General features: G+C 38.5%; 3 protein-coding genes across 6 annotated transcripts; 2 read left to right on the plus strand and 1 right to left on the minus strand.

Moving 5' to 3' along the window:
- On the plus strand, positions 1,450–10,147 carry LOC109709619 (condensin complex subunit 1). Of its 2 annotated transcripts, none has more exons than XM_020231924.1 (17): positions 1,450–1,675; positions 1,844–2,172; positions 2,270–2,430; positions 2,514–3,657; positions 3,738–3,929; positions 4,386–5,036; positions 5,196–5,372; positions 5,515–5,582; positions 5,975–6,197; positions 6,313–6,412; positions 6,494–6,609; positions 6,698–6,755; positions 8,133–8,284; positions 8,413–8,608; positions 8,840–9,010; positions 9,086–9,182; positions 9,849–10,147. In XM_020231924.1, the coding sequence occupies exons 1-17, from the start codon at positions 1,531–1,533 to the stop codon at positions 9,850–9,852; spliced, it is 3,984 nt and encodes a 1,327-aa protein (XP_020087513.1). In that variant the 5' UTR covers positions 1,450–1,530; the 3' UTR covers positions 9,853–10,147. The 2 variants fall into 2 exon arrangements, with proteins under 2 accessions (XP_020087513.1, XP_020087515.1); XM_020231926.1 differs by lacking the exon at positions 9,849–10,147 and adding an exon at positions 9,279–9,839.
- LOC109709620 (reactive oxygen species modulator 1) lies at positions 10,460–12,482 on the minus strand. Its single transcript, XM_020231927.1, has 3 exons — positions 12,355–12,482; positions 12,005–12,042; positions 10,460–10,820 (listed from the first exon to the last, which is right to left on the minus strand). Exons 1-3 carry the CDS (start codon positions 12,425–12,427, stop codon positions 10,707–10,709), a joined length of 225 nt encoding a protein of 74 aa, XP_020087516.1. The 5' UTR covers positions 12,428–12,482; the 3' UTR covers positions 10,460–10,706.
- Positions 12,940–20,752, plus strand: LOC109709446 (F-box protein At3g54460). Of its 3 annotated transcripts, none has more exons than XM_020231700.1 (9): positions 12,940–13,716; positions 14,573–17,212; positions 17,295–17,508; positions 17,969–18,226; positions 18,316–18,375; positions 18,453–18,583; positions 18,893–19,007; positions 19,407–19,565; positions 20,335–20,752. In XM_020231700.1, exons 1-8 carry the CDS (start codon positions 13,199–13,201, stop codon positions 19,551–19,553), a joined length of 4,083 nt encoding a protein of 1,360 aa, XP_020087289.1. In that variant the 5' UTR covers positions 12,940–13,198; the 3' UTR covers positions 19,554–19,565; positions 20,335–20,752. The 3 variants fall into 3 exon arrangements, with proteins under 3 accessions (XP_020087289.1, XP_020087288.1, XP_020087290.1); XM_020231699.1 differs by having other exon boundaries at positions 12,942–13,716; positions 20,325–20,752; XM_020231701.1 differs by having other exon boundaries at positions 13,624–13,716; positions 14,626–17,212; positions 20,325–20,752.

Consider the following 20,849-nt stretch of genomic DNA (forward strand, 5'->3'; position numbering starts at 1 on the left):
AAGAGTTTATCAAGTTTACTGTTCATCTATTGCTAACAATAGTAGCAATAATATGTTTAAAGAGGAGCAAAACCGTAAAAGCTGAAGGAAAAAGAACAAGAGGTTCGGAAAAAAATTCAAACACAAGTTTTATTAAAAAAAAATAATTTAGCTCCCCTAATATTAAAATTTATAATATTTTAATTTTTATTGTAACTTATAAGAAACTTTTATATAATTTTAATAATTCAGGGAGGCCGTGGCTATTGCCGACCCCTTAATGGCTCTGTCCCTGTCCATCCCCTCCACGCACTCCCAACCTCCTCGTCGCGACCACCCAAGCAGCACAGCCCACCTCCCTGATCCCATCTCCACCACCACTATCCCGAGCTCTCCCTCCACGCGCAGCCTCACCGGCTTTGCTGTCCCCTCTTCTGTCCTGCGAGACGCTTGTGTGGTCGAGGAAGGGCCATTTATGTGACTACAATTTTTTGAGGGCTATTTTTTTAAAAAAAATATGAAGAGGTTAAAATGGTTAAATACAACAAAGCTCTTTATTATTTAATAAAAACAAAAAGTAAAAAATATACCAAATTTATCATAAGTGTACACTATTTTGATTCTACTGCCTAATCTTTTAAAATTTAATTTTAATATTTAATCTTTTAATTTGTTTGATTTTAATAGAGCGATGAGTTTTTGGATAACAAATTTAAGCTCTTTGCTTATCTTAATGAATTTATAGCTATGTGAATTGTATAAAATATATTAAGTAAACTTGTTAACATAAATGGCGCATTTAAGTTTTAAAATTAAAAGGTCACTAACCAGCTTAAATTAAATAAATTTAATGATTAGATAGGAAAATTAAATTTTTTCAAGGTCAGTCAAATAAAAAATATGAGATAATTAAAGTAATTTTTTTATATTTTCACTAAGAAAAAAACTGCCTCGTTCATCTTGTATTGCATTGTTTGTTGTTTCTTTCTTAACTTTTTAAATATTAATTCTATATGATATGATATGCTCTACAATTTTTTTTATGATCAAAATTAGTTAATTTGCAACGCATCCCATCAAATAATAAATAACAATTTTAAAAAATATTATTAAAGACCAAAATATTTGTTTGGCCCGTGATAATTTAAATGCCTACATATATGACATGATTTTTATACAAGTTTATTTGTAATCAACTTATTAATGACCATCTAATTGATCTAATTTTATTTACTAAAAATATAAATTAAAGTAATCTAATCAGTTGAAATTATTACGAAATTCAATAAAGTTTTGAAATCTGATAATTTAGTAAACTAGAATAGCTTTTTTTTTTAAAAAAAAAATAGTTAAAAAAATTGAAGTTAAGGGCCAATTTGAAACGTCGATAGTTGAGGGGGGTCTCCATACATTTCCACCAAAATTACTTTCCCGCTCCCCATATTTTGAGCCCTACTCCCTCTGCTTCAAACCGCAGAGCACCATTTCTCCTTCTCCCTCTTTTCTCCGCTCCCAAAACACTCCGCACCTTCTCACTCCTCTCTCTCTCTCATGGCGCCCCCTTTCCTCTTCCCATCCGATCTCAGAGACCTCGAGGAAGACGAAGACGACGATTCAGACGAGCACCGCCTCCGCGTGCGATCGCCCATCGAGGTCTCCTCTCTCCGCCCCTCCGAAATCGAAGAGCTCGTCAAAGGTTATCCCCATACACCCTTTCCCCTTTCTTTTTGGAGCAAATATTACTTAAAGTAGCTAATCTCTCTTTGACTCGATCTGGAACGATGGAACCCCAGTTGCGCATCTCTCGTTTCCCTTCAATTTGACACATTTTGAGCTAATTTTGCTTTAATTTGGCGATTTAAAGGTGTCGCCTTTGATCTATCCGATAAGGAGCTCTTCTGCGTTGAGGAGCAGGATATCTTCGACCGCATATACTCCCTCGTGCGGGACTTCCCACGCCTCGCCCCTTCCTCCAAGTTTAACCTCGTCGAAACCCTCCGCTCCAACCTCAGCGTGCTCCTCCCCAACGCCGACTCCCTCTTGCGTGCCCCCGACGACTCTTCGCCAGCTGGCGGTGTCGCCATTGCCGACCTCATCGTTTCCCACCGCAACGCTCTCAAAATCTACACCTTCTTTCTCCTTAACATTGTCCTTGCTGAGGAGTCTAGTAGTGAGACCGGTGGCAGTTCTAAGGTATATTCATCAAGCACAGAACCCTAGTAGTTTTCAGATTTTTTATTTTTTTTACTCTTCTGGTGAAAAAGATTTGATTTTGTTATGTGGGTTTTAGGTGGCCACGCAGGGCCGGAAGAAAAATCCAGGGTATGCGTGGAATTGGGAAGCTCAAAGGAGTCGGATAGTCAATTTGATTGCGAATTCTCTCGAGATCAACCTTTCTCTGCTCTTCGGATCTACAGGCACCGATGAAAGTTACCTCTCGTTTATTTCGAAGTACGGCCTTTGAGTAATATGATCAGTATGTTTCTTCCTCTACCTTATTTAATTACTTTGTGACAGCTATTTATGGAATTTAGGTGCACTTTCTTTCTTTATGAGAACCAAAACTTGTTGAGGGATGAAGAAACCAGAAACGGCCTTGGCCGGATCATAGGTACTATAGCAACCAAGCACCAGCGGACCGATCAGACATGTGCATCGATCTTGCACTTAATCCATAAATTCGATTATGCTGTTCTTCACATTGCCGAAGCAGTTGCTGCCGCTGAAAAGAAATTTGGCGATGGTAGTCTTGCTGTCTCACTTATTAGAGAGATAGGTCGAGCTGATCCCAAAGAATATTCGAGGGATGGTATTGGGGCGGAGAACGTGGGGAGGTTTCTTATAGAGCTTGCAGCCCGGTCCCCAAAACTTATGTCCACCAATATTGGTGTTCTGGTCCCTCACTTTGGTGGGGAGTCTTTCAAGATCAGAAATGCTCTCGTTAGTGTTTTAGGCAAGCTGGTTGCAAAGGCTTTCAAAGATTCTGAAGGTGATGTTAGCTCTAAATCCTTAAGATTGAGGAGCAAGCAGGCTATGCTAGAGATCTTGGTCGAACGGTGCAGAGATGTGTCGGCATATACTAGGAGTCGTGTCCTTCAAGTGTGGGCAGAGCTTTGTGAAGAGAATGCTGTCTCTATTGGTCTGTGGAATGAGGTGGCAGCAGTTGCTTCTGGAAGGCTGGAGGATAAGAGTGCAATGGTGAGGAAGTCAGCATTGAATCTTCTCATTACTATGTTGCAACATAACCCGTTTGGCCCGCAGCTTCGTGTTGCAGCTTTTGAGGCAACTTTGGAGAAATATAAAGAGAAATTGCATGGGATAGAACCTTCTAGCCCTTCAGAAGATGCTCATGAAGTTGAGGGTACCTCTACTAAAGAAGCAGTGGTGGATCAAGAAGAGAGCGTCAGTGATAGTTGCTTGCCTTGTAGTGAGGAGCAGAAAGAAAATGGTGCAGCCGTTCCAGATATTGGGAATTTGGAGCAGATTAGGGCGTTGGTAGCCTCTCTAGAGGCTGGTTTGCGGTTCTCGAGGTGTATTACTTCGCTGATGCCAACCTTGGTCCAGCTGCTGGCTTCATCTTCTGCTACTGATGTGGAGAACACAATACTTCTGCTGATGAGATGCAGGCAGTTTCAAATCGACGGCTCAGAAGAGTGCCTCCGCAAAATGTTGCCTTTGGTAAACCTTGAAGAATCTCAATATATGTTGGATATCCAGAGATATTTCAATTAACATTGTCGATTTCTTTGTTTCTGCAGGTATTCTCCCAGGACAAGTCTATATATGAAGCTGTGGAAAATGCTTTTATCACTATATATATAAGAAAAGGCCCAATTGAAACTGCTAAAAATTTGCTAACCTTAGCAATTGGTTCTAGCATTGGTGACCTTGCAGCGTTGGAACGTTTGATTAGTTCTTTGGTGTCCAAAGGGGAAATTTCTTCAAGCACAGTATGTGTTCTTATTAGTTGCTGTGAAACTTGCTTCTTCTTTGTGTTAATTCACTCGATTTTTTTGACCAGTCACCTCTAGAAGTGATTCTCCTCTTCTCTCTCTTCTTTCCCTCTCCCTCGCTCTTTTTCTTTAGCTTCGGTCTTCTCTCTTCCTCTAGAGTTCTGACTACCAATTCCCTGGTTCCTCTTACTCATTTATGCTTTCTAACAATCCAAGGTTCTGAGTTTGGATGTTGTTTTAGATTTCTGCAACTGCTTCATTTTGCATATAATTTGCTGTTTAATCGCCTTTTAGCTTTGTATAATCAGAATGCTTTTGTCCTTTAGACATGTTGGATAAACAAAGGTTCAAATAAATTTGATAGTTCTAATTTTGAACATAAGATATAGATTTCATTCAATGATGTAATGTTCAAATGACAGCAGAGCATCAAATAATTTAACTGATCTGCAGATATCAGCTTTGTGGGATTACTTTTGCTTTAATATCGCCGGAGTGGTGGCAGTGCAAAGCCGTGGGGCTTTATCCATTCTCTGCATGGCAGCAAAAGCATCTTCCAGCATTCTGAGTACTCACATACAGGATATAATTGATATTGGTTTTGGCCGCTGGGCTAAGGAGGAAACTTTACTTGCAAGAACAGCATGTGCTGCTCTTGAAAGACTCTCTGAGGAAGATAAGGAAAAAATAAGAAGTTCTGGGGCTAGGGTGTTTGCTGTTCTACAGAGCTTAATAAATGGCTTTTGGCTCCCGGATAACATTTGGTATGCAGCCGCTGATAAAGCCATAAATGCTGTATATTCATTACACCCAACACCCGAAAAATTTGCTGCTGATATCGTGAAGAGGTCTCTCAGCTCTGTATTCAGCTGTACCGTAAGAGATGAAGTGCCGAATGGTGTAGATCAGGGAAGCACTGACTTTCTTTCCACGGTGCCAGCTGTGAAACTTAGTAGATTTCTTTTCATTGTAAGTCATGTTGCACTAAATCAATTGGTCTATATTGAAAGCTGTCTGAGGAAGGTGCAGAAACAGAAAAGAAAGAAGGAGAAATCAGGTTCTCTCGCTGGGAATCCTCATGGCGGTTCCACCGAAGTATCTGAGGTGTGTGTTCACTTGATAAAACAACTTATATTGTTTTTTGTCAAATTCTTTTGATTATTTTGTAATATTAGTTATGTTCTGATTTTGTATTTTGTTGTTGGCATATGAGAGCTAATGATTCTTAGTATTTTCTTATGAGTTTTATTGTACCTGTTTCAGGTGCCAGGTATAAATGCTGAATTGGGCCTTGGTGCATCAGTCGACATAGTAATAGATACACTTGCCGAAAGAGCAGAGAAAGAAATTGTTTCTTGTGGTCCTATTGATAAAAATCTGATTGGATACTGTGCACCCTTTCTTTCAAAGCTTTGTAGAAACTTGAATTTGATGCAGAAGGTTATTTTCATGTTCTCTAAATTTTCTCATATAATTCAAATTTTTATATCCTTTCAACAGCCATATAATAATCATTTTGCTTGCTATCAGTCAGTCTTATTCTTAGAATTTAAGAGGCATTATTTATTACCTTGTTTGGCAGTACCCGGAGTTGCAGGCTTCTGCAATGCTTGCTCTTTGCAGACTGATGATTATTGACTCCAACTTTTGGTAAGACATTCGGTGCAGGACATATGTAAGGCCTGTTTGGCTTGGTTCTACTTACTGCAGAAGTGTTGTTACAATAAAGCTGTTTGGAAAAGCATCACCGACTTTTTTCATTAATATCCCATCCAATAGCTTCTCGCTGCAGCAGAAGTAGAAGGCGTAAATAGGAGCTTCTGCTTTTCGGTTTCAAAAAATAATTTCAGCTTCCATGGCAAAAAACCTCAAGATGTTTTATTCGCAAAAGGCCTATTTGCTGCTTTTGGAGCAGACAATCTGCTCCGTAAGCCAGGCCAATAGGCACTTCATTTGCGATGATATCGAAATATCAAATTTCAACTGCTTCAGCTTCATGCTGCAAATGATGGCTTACAATCTGTAATTATTTGAACTTTCAGTGAGGCTAATCTCCAGCTCCTCTTTACTGTTGCGGAGAATGCTACATCAGAAACTGTACGTTCCAATTGCACAATAGCTCTTGGCGACTTGGCAGCTCGCTTTCCTAATCTCTTAGAGCCTTGGACTGAATATATGTATGCTCGCTTGCGAGATCCTTCGGTATCCGTGAGGAAAAATGCTGTTTTGGTGCTTTCCCATCTTATATTAAATGACATGATGAAGGTGCAGGATGCTGACTTGACCCTAGTTCTTTTTTTTTTTCTTTATCCTTTTTTTTTCTTGCATTTTCTTCTTGCGTTACAAAACTCCATTATGCTTAGGTCAAATGTTTTAACAGGTTAAAGGGTACATAAACGAAATGGCTACACGGATAGAAGATGAGGATGAAAGGATTTCAAGTCTTGCCAAACTTTTCTTCCATGAGTTGTCAAAGAAAGGTATCACTTAAATGCTTGAAATTGAATAGTAATTAGTGGCAATACCTCCTTCTGATGTTGGCTGCTTTGTTGTGTTTGAAGGAAACAATCCAATCTACAATCTACTTCCAGATATATTGGGCAGATTGTGCAACCAAAACCTTAAGGAGGAATCCTTCTTCAACATCATGCAATTCTTAATAAATTCTATCAAGAAGGTGATGGTGTCTTATCTTTCTTGTCAAAGCATACCTTTTTAGCTTATCAACTATGTTCTCATTACCTATATCTCCTAATTGTCTCTAGGACAAACAAATGGAAGCCCTTGTTGAGAAGCTATGTAACAGGTTCACTGGTGTAACTGGTATGCTTCTTTTTAACATAAAAGTGCCTTCTAACTTTTAACCTTTTCTTTTTATCTGTTTTGTGCTTTTTATTTCAACAGTCAGCATGAAAGTTGATCCATATTCCCTTGCAAATCTTTTATCTTAGCGTTTAACTTTTAACTTTTTATTCTAGATCGATACTGTTTTTATGTAATCATCAACTATTGAATCTTGGGGGATAGTTATGGTAGATTTTTCTGTTTTTTATGGATATTTATTTCTAATATTTTGGTCTCTTTTCTCTATGTTATTTGTTTGTCTTGTCACTATGTGCAACGCTTGGAGATACGTATTTGTGTTTTCTTTCTACACTGTCCATTATTTTAGTATTTTAGTTTATAGATATCAGGAGAAGTCCCGCAGGGCCACAATCTGTGGTGTGTCCCTTCATTCGATCCTTTATTAGATGCTTATGGTTGAGAAATTTGAACCTGATCTGAAGTTTGCTTGGTTTAGGGTTGATCTCAAACCAAATATGATCTTTATATGCTAGCTTGCAGGCAAATACATGCTCTCATGCAAATGTAAAACAAACACAAATATAAAATAGCTTTTGAATATAAGTCGCACAAATTTGCATTCTTTATATCAATTTGAATTTAACATGACAGGTCACCTTATGTTTGTAAGAGTTCTTGTTTACACAGCCCACAGTTTTATGTCCAGTATTTCTTTCTCATGTCTTACGTAGAAATAAGATCAATTTTGTTTGATTCACTGGAATTTGACACAGCCTAATCGCTAAATGGCTCAACCTAATGTCAATCCTCGATGCGTTTGGATGGGTTAGGGTTTGAGGTTTTTGTAATTCCAATTGCAGTTTGAACTTTTAACGCTTGGGTTGGGTTAGGTCTGGACTTCAGCGTGGATCATTTTCAATCGAGTTGCAACCTTATTGTTTGACGGACCATCATAGTCATCATAAACTGAACTTCTTTCCAAATATGTGGTTCTGATTTATAAAATATTGACAATCAAAATTGCGAGAGGGAGCGGATTTCTGTGAATTAGTATTTGGATAGCAATAATATAGAAATGGTTTTCCTGGTGAAGTTAAATTTGCACATTAGAATGGCTTGTTTTGGAACCAAAGATGTAATTACTCTTATGGAATGATGTCCCTCATTTGCCACCTTTTTTCCCCTCAAGAGGCCTGTTCCTGTTTATTTTATTTTTGACTTTTTTCGCGTTTCTCTTGTTGCTTGTTATTATTAGAGAAGCTTAAATGTAAGCTTGATCTCTTTAGCTTGTTCTGCAGTTTTTGTCCTAAATTTCAATAATCAGTTGCTTACTTTTAGTTATCTTGTACTTTCAAATAATCATGGGCCTTTCTCAACCACATGTTCCTGTTGCAGATACAAGACAATGGGAGTATATTGCTTATTGCCTATCTCAGTTAACCTTCAGCGAAAAGGGGTTGAAAAAACTTATTGAGTCTTTCAAAGTTTATGAACATGTTTTATCTGAAGATTCTGTGATGAATCACTTCCGAAGCATAGTTGCCAAGGTAGTGGAATACTCATTACACCTTGTTCATACATGCTATTGGGAAAAAGCATTATACTCTGAAGAGTCATTTTCTTTTGATGTATTACTACAGTAGCAATCTAACTTATCTTTCCTATTATAATTTAGTGCAAAAAATTCCCTAAGCAAGATCTTAAAGCGTGCATTGAGGAATTTGAGGAGAAGCTTAATAAGGTTCACATGGAAAGGAAGGAGCAGGAGATAACTGCTAGAAATGCCCGTGCACACCAGCAGAAAGTGGGTAGTCTTCAAGGCCTCCTGACAAATAAGAAAGGAGGAAAAGTTAATGACAAGTTTGCGAAAGGTAATTAGTTTGAGTCACTGCATTGCTGGTTTGGTTCTTTCTCCATTTGCAAACTACGTTAGCACCGTATATTTGAGTCTTGCTTTTGTGTTCAAACTTCTTTGCCTGAAATCGCATATTCCTTGAGCATATTAGTGATATCATATCAAAGACATATACTTATTCCACTTATTATTGGTAATGATGTTGTCTCTGCTGAGTGTGAATAAGTAATTTCTTAATTGTGCACAGATGCAAACGGTGAAGTAATCAACCCTTCAGTAGAGGGAAGAGACGACATGGAAAGGGAGAGTTCATCTGAATCAAATGATACAGTGTCGGAAGAAAGTTGCCACTCAAGTGTCGTGACAAAATTCGAGGCAGATGGCGAGGAGGTTCAATCGCCAAGAACTTCTCCTAAAGGTTTTGAGCAGTTCACTGGTTATCTTAAAAAACATGTATATATATTAAAGAATGCTAATGTGCAATGACATGCAGGTGTGTCCAAATCTAAAATGAAGAAAATCAGAAGCTCAGTGATGCAAGATTCAGTAGATCGGGGTCTGACAAGACGGACAGCTCGCTCAAGTAGAAGGTACTTTTATCTGTGCTCTCTCCATGTTTTATCCTTCTTGCTCTTCATTATAGTGGGATCTGATGTATGACGTGCTAATTTCTCTTTCTACATTAGATAATAGACACCAAACACAGCAACATGAAGGACAAGAAGATGAATACTTTGTATCTCATTCATGTATTGATTGGCCAAATTGTTCACTAATTGTGCCTGATAAAATGTTAGGCTTTTGAAAACTTTCCATTAGTCCCTGTAACGATCCTGTCTGCTAACACTAACAACTTGTTGGATTCAAATCATTGGCCAAAAATGCTTAAGCTCAGTTATTACTATCAGAGCTCTTAGTCCTCATATCTCTATATAGAAATCTTTTTCCCTCCAATGTGGAATTATTGGGGTGTCACAATTCCTGTTTAGAATTATTTGTTATTTTAAAGAGACTACTTTATACAACTTTAAAATATTGCTTGTGGTTATAAACTTATAATTATTTGTTTGTCAGTTATAGTATATGCAACTTTGCCTCTCTCATTCTCTTCAACCAATTGTTCGCTTAATACGTCAATATCTGGAACAATATACTTATTTCCAACCAATTTATTTCATATTTCACTGATCATGATCATGTAATGACTTTGAATTTCTGGCCATCATTAACTAATTTATTTGCTGATTTATATACAGATAGTCAAGGGGTATTAAAAGGTTTATTTACTCAACATACACCCCTAGTCGCTTGCTTTGTAAAGATGACCAATCTTCCGGGGCATTTCAGTATAACCGGTGCTTAGGTTATTTTTCTTTGTTTATATTATACTTTCTACTGGTGATGTACTGTCTTCAGAGATTGATAACCTTTTGAACATCTTCAAGCTGTAGAGTGTTGTATACAGAATGCCTCGTTCTATAGTATTCCACTCTGTTGTACAAGGAGGTCAAGTTGTTGTAATACATTCAATTAATGACATGTTTGATGTTCATTAGTAGCGCTTTCTGGTAGGCTAAACCAATAGCATGCGTCAACTGTGGTTTCAAACGCTTTGGTTTTCTTCTTGAACCTATCTTGACCTTTCTGTGATGTACGTTAGGCATATGCTTGAGAACACAATTCTTTTTTCTATGTCCTGTAAATCCTACATTGGATTTGAAAATCCTACACTAAAATTCATCTTTGATCTTGAATGCATCAATGAGAACACAGATTTGTTAGTGTTAAAGATCTCTAGGAATTTTCATGCTAAATAGTTTAGTCGGCAACCACCTAAATGCATAAACTCATTATTAGCACACAAGCATTATTTGGTTGGTCACTAGTAACTTCCAACACCACTTGACAAATTTCAATAAATGGTACCATTTTGTTTCTTCGATCTAATTTGGATGGAAGGAAAAAGTGGTGAAACGGTACATTTTGAGCCCGAGCACCAATACATGTCAAAGAAAATCACTTCAAATACACAGCAAAAAACAGGACATTCACTTCGACCACTTCTTGCGCAGAACTCAACCCTTACATGTCGACCTCAAATTTTCCGAGCGCACTCAGTAAGATTTTCCACAGTGTATCAAACTCCCAGCTCCCAAAAAGAGCCCAAAAACAGCTGCACTTCCAAGAGTTGTTTGCCCAATATGTCTGATTTTGAGTAAACCAGGGACCTGCACCATGCAAAACCAACAAAGATTTAGAACATTGTAAATCCTCTAAGAGTATCTGCCTTAGCGCATAAAAACAAAATATTTGCAGGAAACAAAGTGGCAACACAAATCAAATAACATATCCAACTTCAGTAATTGGCATAAGTAGATCAAATTGCAAAAAAGAAAAGAAAGAATATGCCCTTTAATTGAAAAAAAAAAAAAAAAACAGTTTTAAGAAGGTGAGCCCATAAAGAAGCATATGCTTGCTTCTTTATTTTGGAGAGTACATATCGACTTCTGCATGGAGTTGTTTGTAGACTCTAAACATTTGAAATAGTACTTGCATAGTTTCGTTTTACAAGCTAAGGTGAGAAAGAAGATCTTCTTCCTGATGAATTTTGTCCAGTAACAACAATCGTGGTGGCAATCATTCTAATTTGGTTTTTTTTTTCTTCTTTTTTTTTTAGTTTATGAATACTTTTTTAGAAAAATATTTCTGTACTAAATAGACAATACATAATAATTGTACCATTTACTGTTTCATTAATTCAAGGTTCTATAACAGCCTCTATGACAACATGTCAGTAGTACCTATCAACCACAAACCTTTTACTCGGCAGATATGAATTTATACGAAGACTAACAGGTATACTACCTATGTAAGCATTAGGTGTTAACGGGCCATTCTCTTCACGGTTTGTAATATTCCAAAAATCCTCCATATTTTCAATTCAAGATATTCAAATCGTCACCCTGCAACTCAAGTTAGGAAGCTGCTAAAAGTGTTAAAGTGGGGGAACCATTCTAGGTTCCCAACTAGTTGGCAATTCGGGTCCGGAGGTTTTGTCGTCAGTAGGCCATTAACAAGAATATATAAGCCCCGGACACGAAAATGAACTTGTCATTCGAAATGTAAAACATACGACATTCCTAAAATGCTATAAACCGGCAAATCGCACGACCCCTAAATGCCATTCGATTCAGAAGAGCTTCAAACAGCATGTAAAAAGTATAATAACTGATGCAAGAACTGCGGCTACGGCTGATTTGAAACGCAAATTAACAGCAATAATCAAAGCAGATTTCCAAACCGACTTCAATCTCAATCCACACCAAATCAGACTCTTTAAATGTTTATACCATCATTTACAACACACAAAAACGAAAATAATGTCCAGATACAAAAAATCAAGAAACCATACCTTGTATCTAATAGCCTCATAAGTCCCATAAACCGCACCTGAAAAAAAAAATCATTCTCAATAACTTTTTGTTCATCTACTTTCCATTAAGCCTAAAAAATTTAATGGGTCAATCACTTCAAAATCTCATTCCTTTACCCCCAAATTGAAACCCTAGAATATTAAAATCCTTCTCCTACAGTCGGACGCTGATTGCTAACCCCAAATCAGCGTGCAACAGATCCAGGGGTAAGAATAGAGCTCTGAGGAGACCCTAGGGTTTTAGTGTTTTTCTTTTTTTCTTTTTTTTGTGTTAGGGTTTAAGGGGAGGAGAGAGAAAGGGAGGAAGAGGGAGAAGGATTTAGGGTTACCAACAGCTCCGCCGACGGCGCCGCCTATCGCAACGCCGGCGGTGACGCGCGCCAGGCAGCTGTCCCTCGCCATCTCTGCGCCGCCCGTCTGCCCCCTTTTACTTTTCCTTCTCTTTTTTTTTTTTAAACTTTTAATTATTATAACTAATTTTATTAAGAAAATTATAGTAAATGGTTTTAAAATTTTTTTATTTAATTTAAATTGTTAATTATACAGGATTGTATATGATCTTATAAGATTTCCAAATATTTATTGTTTTTATATTTTTTTTATAATATATTAAAATATATAAAATAATACTTTTTATATTTTAAAATTTTATAAAATTATATGTGAGAGTTATCCCCAAAGTAGTTGAATAATTAATATCTTCAATTAAGAAGAGAGATCTCTGTTTGGCACAAGAGCTAAATTTTACTATAAATGTTACTTAAATACGATTAGCATAAGTCAAATTTTACATGGGTCTCTTTCAATTTTTATGCGGCCTACAATTATGGGCAAATTTGTAGATTAAAAAGTAATAACAGAAATTTTCAAAATTTTATGCGCACTAGAGTTTAAATATAAAAAAGTCGATAAGTTATGATGTCACACGCAACCGAATCATATCTAACTCCGACATCAAACGGCTCTACAGCATCCGCTACAACGTACCGAGATTTGAGCCGCTTCGTCGTCGCTCTTCCCTCTCGCCCTTCCCTTCTCCCCCTTCCCCTCCTCTCTCTCTCTCTCTCTCGAGCTTCGACCTTTCTCTCTCTTCCTCCCCAATGCTTTCCCAAACCCTAGTCCTCTCCTCGAAACCCTAGGACGCACAATTCCCCACCTCTGCGAGCTCCCTCGATGGAGGGCGACCCCCTCGACCGCCGCAAGCTCTGCGGCTTCCTCCGCGCCGTCCTCGCCGTCGCCGAGCCCCGAGACCCTGATCCGCCTCCCCAAACCCCAGCGCGCGGCGCCCCGTGCGACCTCTTCGGCGAGGGCCCCAATGTCGGGTTCCGATCCGAGTGTGGGATCTCGCTGGTCCCGATCCGCGACGGCGACGGCGGGGCGGGGCCGGGGGAGGCGAGGAGTTCCGCTCCGGGCGACGGCGGGGCCTCGGCCTCGGCGGCGGCGTCGAGGAAGAGGCGGCGGAGGGGCGTGGTTGTGGTGAACGGGAGCACGAGCGTGGTGCACCATCTCCACGCGCTGGTGGCGCACGGGTGCGTGGAGATCGAGGCGAGGGTGCTGAGCGTTTCCGCTCGGGGAGAGGGGGAATCGAGGGCGGTGGTGTTGGTCGATGTGTTCTTGCCGATCGCGGCGTGGTCGGGGTGGCAATTCCCGTGGTCGCCGGCGGTGGCCGCTTCTGTATTTAAGCACTTGAGGTGCGTTCTTGAACTCTCCTTGTTAAGTTTTCTATATTTTCTTGCTAAATATTGGGTTTCAGTACTATTACTGGCATGCATGGTTGCAACTAAGACTAGGCTTCTAACTCAGGTTCGACCAATCAAACAGTAATATTAGCAATAAAGGTTTCAATTTTGTAAGGAACAGCAAAGCCTGGGCCATGTACTGTTCATGTTAGGGTCTACTTGTACGACTGTATAACTAAATCTTGTAGCAGTTTCCAAACTGTTTTTTTGGGGTTGTTGGTTCTCAGGTTTCAGCTCTAAAGTGGGTTAATCTGGTAAAGCTGTTACTTAACTAGTTCTAGAGTCAACTACAACTGTCATGCTTCTAAACTATGTGAGACAAAACATAGCATTACTAAATGTCTCGCTTGGTGTAAATAGTATTGTAAAATGTTGATACTGCACAATTAAAAATAATCTTGTCGGGGAATATAAAGATATACAAAATAATATCATTCTATATAGCTGTATTTGTGTTCAGCCTGATTTTCTATTACATAAAACCGGAACTAGAGTCCAAAACTAGGTTCTCGAAATCCTTGAACTAAGTAGGTAGACTGTTTGTTGCCATAGATAGTCATTTAGAATTTCTTGATATTACATTATTACTTATTAGCGAGTTCGAAAATCGTGAGGAAACTAGCCACTATATGTATTTTAATCATATATGTACGGATGTATCGTCGGCATATAATGTATGTCTGTATGACCTCCTGGCAGCTGCCGACGGTGACATTTAATTCATGTATGAATCACTATGTTTTTCTTATATGAAATATGCTACCTTTCTGATGCTTCTGTCAAATATCTGATGCATATTTCTTAACAGCTGCATGTGGGAATTAAGAAATTCTTTACTTAATTTTGAATGGGACTCTCCAGATCATACACATGATGATGATAAATCCATTTGGAACTGCTGTGACTGCCACGTCCTTGGATGTGAGATGCACAGGAGAACACCATTATCCATTAATAAAAAGTTATTTGATCTTCATGAAATATTTAAGAGCTTGCCTAGTGTTGATCTGGAAAAGAAAATTCATTATATTAGAGTAAAGCCCAAAGATACATCTAGAACTAATGGAATTTGGAACCTTCCTGATGAAGTGTTGACAAGCGTGCTGACTCACCTTGGCCCAAGGGACCTAGTTAGGGTTTCAATGACTTGTCGATATTTAAGGTTCCTGGCTGCATCCGTCATGCCTTGCATGAAGCTTAAACTTTTTCCCCATCAAGAGGCAGCTGTTGAGTGGATGTTAAAGCGAGAGCGTAACCCTGATGTTCTGGCGCACCCTCTGTATAAGGATTTCTGTACTGAGGATGGATTCTCTTTCTACATGAATACTACTTCAGGAAAAATACATACTGAAAAGGCTCCAACTATTAATGATTTCCGTGGAGGAATGTTCTGTGATGAACCTGGATTAGGAAAGACAATAACTGCGTTATCTCTTATTCTGAAAACTCAAGAAACTTTGGCTGACCCACCTCAGGGAGTAGATGTTACGTGGTGCATGCATAGACCCAATCAAAGATGTGGGTATTATGAAGTCGGTGCGGATAACTTGATCAGAGGTAACATTATGTCAACTTGGAAAAGGTTCTTGGGGAAAAGCGTACGAAGGGGGGAAGTCTCTTCTCCCCAACTTCCACTTGGAATTAGTTCAGTTGAAAATTCAAGATCCTCCTCACAGAAAGGAGGTAGATCGATGAATCATGATCGTCCTCTAGAATCCGCAGCCTCTTCATGTGGGAAGCCGACGATTTCATTTTGCGCTGAGACCCACTCAATGCCACGCACACGTGTTCTTAGATGCAGCAAAAGCTTGAGCTGTGTTAGGAGGAATCTTATGGACACATTTGCCCAAGTTTCAGGCTGTGGCGATATCAGAAAGAAAAGAGACAATGTTGTTAGTGACACAAGCTTGTTAGATCTTGCAGAAAGTTGGCATCCTTCAAAGCTGTGTACTGCCTTGTGCAACCAGCACAAGAAGCTGAGGCGAGATAGCAGTTTTGTCTCCGATTCTAGTGAGACCTGGGTTCAGTGTGATTCTTGTAGAAAGTGGCGGAAGCTGACAGGCAGAAGTACACTCGATGCTACAGCTGTATGGTTTTGTAGTATGAACACTGATCCTTTCTATCAGAACTGCGCAGCGCCAGAGGAGTCTTGGGACGTTAAAGAAACAATAACTTACTTGCCAGGATTCTCTACAAAAGGGACCCAACAGGGAAAAGAAGAAAATGTGTCCTTCTTCACTAGTGTCTTAAAAGAGCATTTTACATCTTTCAATTCTGAAACAAAGAAGGCTTTAAATTGGTTGGCCAATCTTCCTCAAAAGAAACTTCTAGAAATGGAAACAGTTGGCGTGAGGCGAAGTTTAGAATCTTTCCTAAGTGAAGAAACCTATGGATATCATAAGATATTTGAAGCATTTGGTCTTGTAAGAAGGGTTGAAAGACGTATAACTCGGTGGTGCTATCCATCCAAGCTCCATGATTTGGAGTTTGATACAGTTGCACTTAGAATTGCTCTTACCAAGCCATTGGACTTAGTCAGGCTGTATTTGTCTAAAGCGACCCTGATTGTTGTCCCAGCAAATTTAGTTGACCACTGGAAAATGCAAATCGAGAGGCATATTCAACCTGGGCAATTGCGAGTTTATATCTGGGCTTCGGCTGATCAGGAGAAGCCCTGTGCTCACAGTCTTGCATGGGACTACGACATTGTCATCACCACATTCAATCGGTTAAGTGCAGAATGGGGTCCACGTAAGAGGAGTGTGCTAATGCAAATACATTGGCTTAGGGTGATGCTAGATGAAGGGCATACTCTTGGTTCGAGTCTCAGCTTGACGAACAAATTGCAGATGGCAGTCTCGTTGGCTGCATCAAGTCGATGGATTTTAACTGGAACGCCAACTCCAAATACACCCAATAGTCATGTGTCTCATCTTCAGCCAATGCTTAAATTTCTTCATGAAGAAGCCTATGGGCAGAATCAGGAATACTGGGAGGCCGGAATTCAGAGACCTTTTGAGGTTCAGACGGAGGAGGGACGGTCTCGTCTTATACAACTACTTCAAAGGACTATGATTAGTGCAAGAAAATCTGATCTAAATAATATTCCTCCGTGCATCAAAAGAGTAACTTTTCTAGATTTTAATGAGGAGCACGCGAAGAGTTACAATGAATTAGTTCTTACTGTTCGCCGAAATATTTTGATGGCCGATTGGAATGATCCTTCTCATGTCGAATCACTGCTGAACCCCAAACAATGGAAGTTCCGAAGTAGAACAGTTAGGAACATACGATTATCTTGTTGTGTAGCAGGGCATATTAAAGTAGTGGATGCCGGTCAGGATATCCAAGAAACGATGGATATACTAGTGCAGCATGGTCTTGATCCTCTTTCAGAAGAATATGCATTTATAAGAATTTCGCTTTTGGATGGATGTAATTGTTTCAGGTAATTGATGCCTTTTCCAATTAACATCCTATTGTCTAGTATATGTCAATTTCTTTTTGTATTCTGAAACTTCTGCTTTTAGGTGCAAATATTGGTGCCGTTTGCCTATTATCACACCATGTCGGCATTTATTATGCCTTGGTTGCGTTGCTCTGGATAGTGAGAAATGTACTTATCCGGGGTGTGGCCATCACTATGAGATGCAGTCCCCTGAAATACTAACACGCCCAGAAAACCCAAATCCTAAATGGCCAGTTCCTAAAGATCTTATAGAGTTGCAGCCATCATACAAACAGGCATGTCATTTGTGAAGTTTTATGCATCAGTCACCTATCAACTATAGGCCTTTTTGTAATAGATCTCCCGGCTTTATTTATATATTTTTTGATTGACACCCCTTTTAACTTTCAAGTCGGTTGGTTTGAGTTATTTCTGTCAGCTGAATTTGCGATTCTTTAAGATTAAGGGTTCTTTTAGCTATCGGATACTAACTGTTAATGGATCTGCCCTTTCTGTCCACTGGACAAAGGGCTAAGCTGTTAAATATAATGAAATCATCATTAAATTTAATAGAATCCTCAATTCAATTGATGGAAACAACTCAGATTTGGGTTAAACGGGTGTCAAGAATAATAATAATAAAAGGACCTGAGCCGTATTTCAAAATAGCCTATAATTGGAGGGTGGGTCTTTATACATTTTTACCTTTTCATTATTTTTTCTTTTTTCTGGTTGAGATTTTTCAGTTTCATGCAGGATGACTGGGATCCCGACTGGCAATCAACATCAAGCAGCAAAGTTGCTTACTTGGTTGAAAAGTTGAAGATGGTGCAGGAATCTAATAGAAAATTTGGTTACTCTGCTAGTATAGATACCAATAGTAATGTACCTATTAGTGTGTCAAATGATCGAGAGACTGGTTCTGAAACTGATGGCATGTCTTCTAGGACATTGCCTGAAAAAGTGATAATATTCTCTCAATTTCTTGAGCATATTAATATCATTGAGCAGCAGGTACTCAAGCAGTCTAAGCTGTTACAGTTCATATAGTTGTATGCTTCATGATTTAAAGCAGATGGTTATGAATGTTTTCTGTTCTGTAGTTGACAATTGCTGGCATCAAATTTGCTGCAATGTACAGTCCTCTGCATTCTTTCAAAAAGGTATTCATGTATTCACTGATTTTGTTTATTTTTAATTTTTATATTTCCTTGAGCTTATTCTTTTCCACTGTGCACAGATTAAGTCGTTGATGAGCTTTCAGCAAGATCCAAACTGCTTGGCATTGGTAATGGATGGAAGTGCAGCTTTAGGCCTTGATTTGAGCTTTGTTACACACGTATTTTTGATGGAACCTATATGGGACAGAAGGTAATTGTTTTATTGATTGATAGGCAACAACTAGAGATCCAGCAATGGATTTGAAAAGGACTTAAAAGGAAATAGGTTTTGAGTTAGCACCACTAATAGCATTTTAAAATGCTTCTAGCACTAGATTGTATGCTATTCTACCTTCTAGCTACTAAGAAGATATAAGTTCTTGTAATGATTTTCTATAAATAATAAAACCATTTCACTTATTGTTTTTTTTTTTTCCTGGGTGCCTCTCTTCCTCTTGCTTCTCAATGCATCACGCTGAGCTCTTTTAACGTACATTTTGAATTTCTTATAATCAATCAGCATGGAAGAACAAGTGATCAGCCGTGCTCATCGGATGGGTGCCACTCGCACCATCCATGTGGAGACATTGGCGATGCGGGGTACTATTGAAGAGCAAATGCTGGAATTTTTACAGGTTGAATATAGATTCTCCTTATAACTTAATTTTGTTTGAAGTGATTTAATTAGTCTACATTGCTCAAATTCCATAATCCACTGTATTTTTGGTTGGAGGATGTACTTCTGTAAAGATAATACTATTGACTTCCATTTTGTCAGTATGGATTGCTTTGTGATGCTGTTTTATTCTAAAATTTCGATTCGATAAACAGAGGAATGCTAGCCCAGCAGTTGTTATCTAGGTGTTATTGTTTTAGAGGTCAGGGGTTCGAACCCTGCTTGTGTGCTCCAAAAATGGGGCTCAAGCCCCTGGCTTCTTGGGCAGTAGATTCGTATACATATTAGGGAGGGTTTCGGGGTAGGAGCGTGCGGGCAAGATAAGAAAAGGTTAACTATCATATTGTTGTATCTTCAGGATCCTAATGCATGCGGAAGAGTGCTGCTCCAAGAAAACAGCAACAGTGACCTTGGAGGGGCCCGGACACATCGTACTCTACATGATTTTGCTGAAAATAATTATCTGGCTAAACTCGGTTTTATAGATACTGGTGTTAAAACGTAGCAATTACTTGAGGTATAACATCTTTGTTTTTAACTGTTAATTCTTAATTGGCAATTGATGTGTTAATATCTTCTGGTTATCAAGCTTGTAGGAGAGAAATAAAATTATTCACTATAGTCAGGTTGTTATTTACAATGTGCACTTACCACCAACAGATCATTGTAACATTGACAGTGTCATTATTTGTATCAATTCATTCTATTGCTTTTGATGTTCTTTAGATGATTTTTCAGCTTCATTGACTCTGGCATTTAAGGCTTAGGTGATCTAATGATACACACATTTGGTTACCTAAATTAATAGTAGTGGGCCAAAAGATGACTGGTTAAGTTAATCCTGTTAATGAGAACGTAAATATGCGTGCTAATGTATTTGTAATGGTTTTGATGCATTTTTAAATGTCAAAGTTTGTAATGGTTGGGAACAATTTTATAATGTATTTGTAGTCGATTTGTTGCTTAGACAATTATCCAACTATAAAGGCTACTAATAAGTTTCTTTGTCTATCATCTTTTTTCTCAAACTCTTCACTCAGATCTAATGATGAATTAAGTTTTTGGAGATTTTATACAATTGGTTAATAGGCTGAAATTTGTTGATCTCTCTTATATTGTGTGGCTCTTTTTTTTCCCTAATAATCTATTGGGAACCTGCCTCTTGCATAACTGCTCTACGACAATAGGGCAAGAAAAATTAAACTTTATAACTTTTCTTATTTTTTATTTCTATGTTTGCTTCATGAAGTGAATTATTATTGTCTATTAATTGCAGACTCTTGTAGGAAACGGGAATGCATTTGGTGTGGTTCATCTTTCTACTCCGGCTGTCTCATCCATTGAAGTTTAACAGATTTTCCATTTCGAAGCCTGCTTTGGTTATTGTTAAAGGATTCGTTTCTTACACCTGCTTTTTATTTTGCTTTGGGTAAGTTATCAACTACAACTCATCTGAAATTACTCGGCACGTGTATATATTATTTTGTCGTGCACGACATATTCTTAAATAACTTTATTTGTAGGTAGCAGCATTTCTTTCGGTGCAAGTGTAATCTTTTAGTTTTTGAAGTTCTGTTGCTTACATTTTTCACTTCAGGAGAAAAGGCTGATGCATTTGGAAAACTTGCACTTAAAGAGCACTCTACTGCATTATGAAATTTACAATTCTATTTATTGGGGTAAATTGCAGTGATGGCCCCTTAACTACGGGTCTCCACAAGAATAACTAACTTTGCCACTAATTGTCACAAGATTCTCTATTTGTTATTTGTTTTGTCCTCGTTGACTCGAGAACTCCACT

The sequence above is a fragment of the Ananas comosus genome, linkage group 4 (assembly GCF_001540865.1).
Source record: "Ananas comosus cultivar F153 linkage group 4, ASM154086v1, whole genome shotgun sequence".
Lineage (NCBI taxonomy): Eukaryota > Viridiplantae > Streptophyta > Magnoliopsida > Poales > Bromeliaceae > Ananas > Ananas comosus.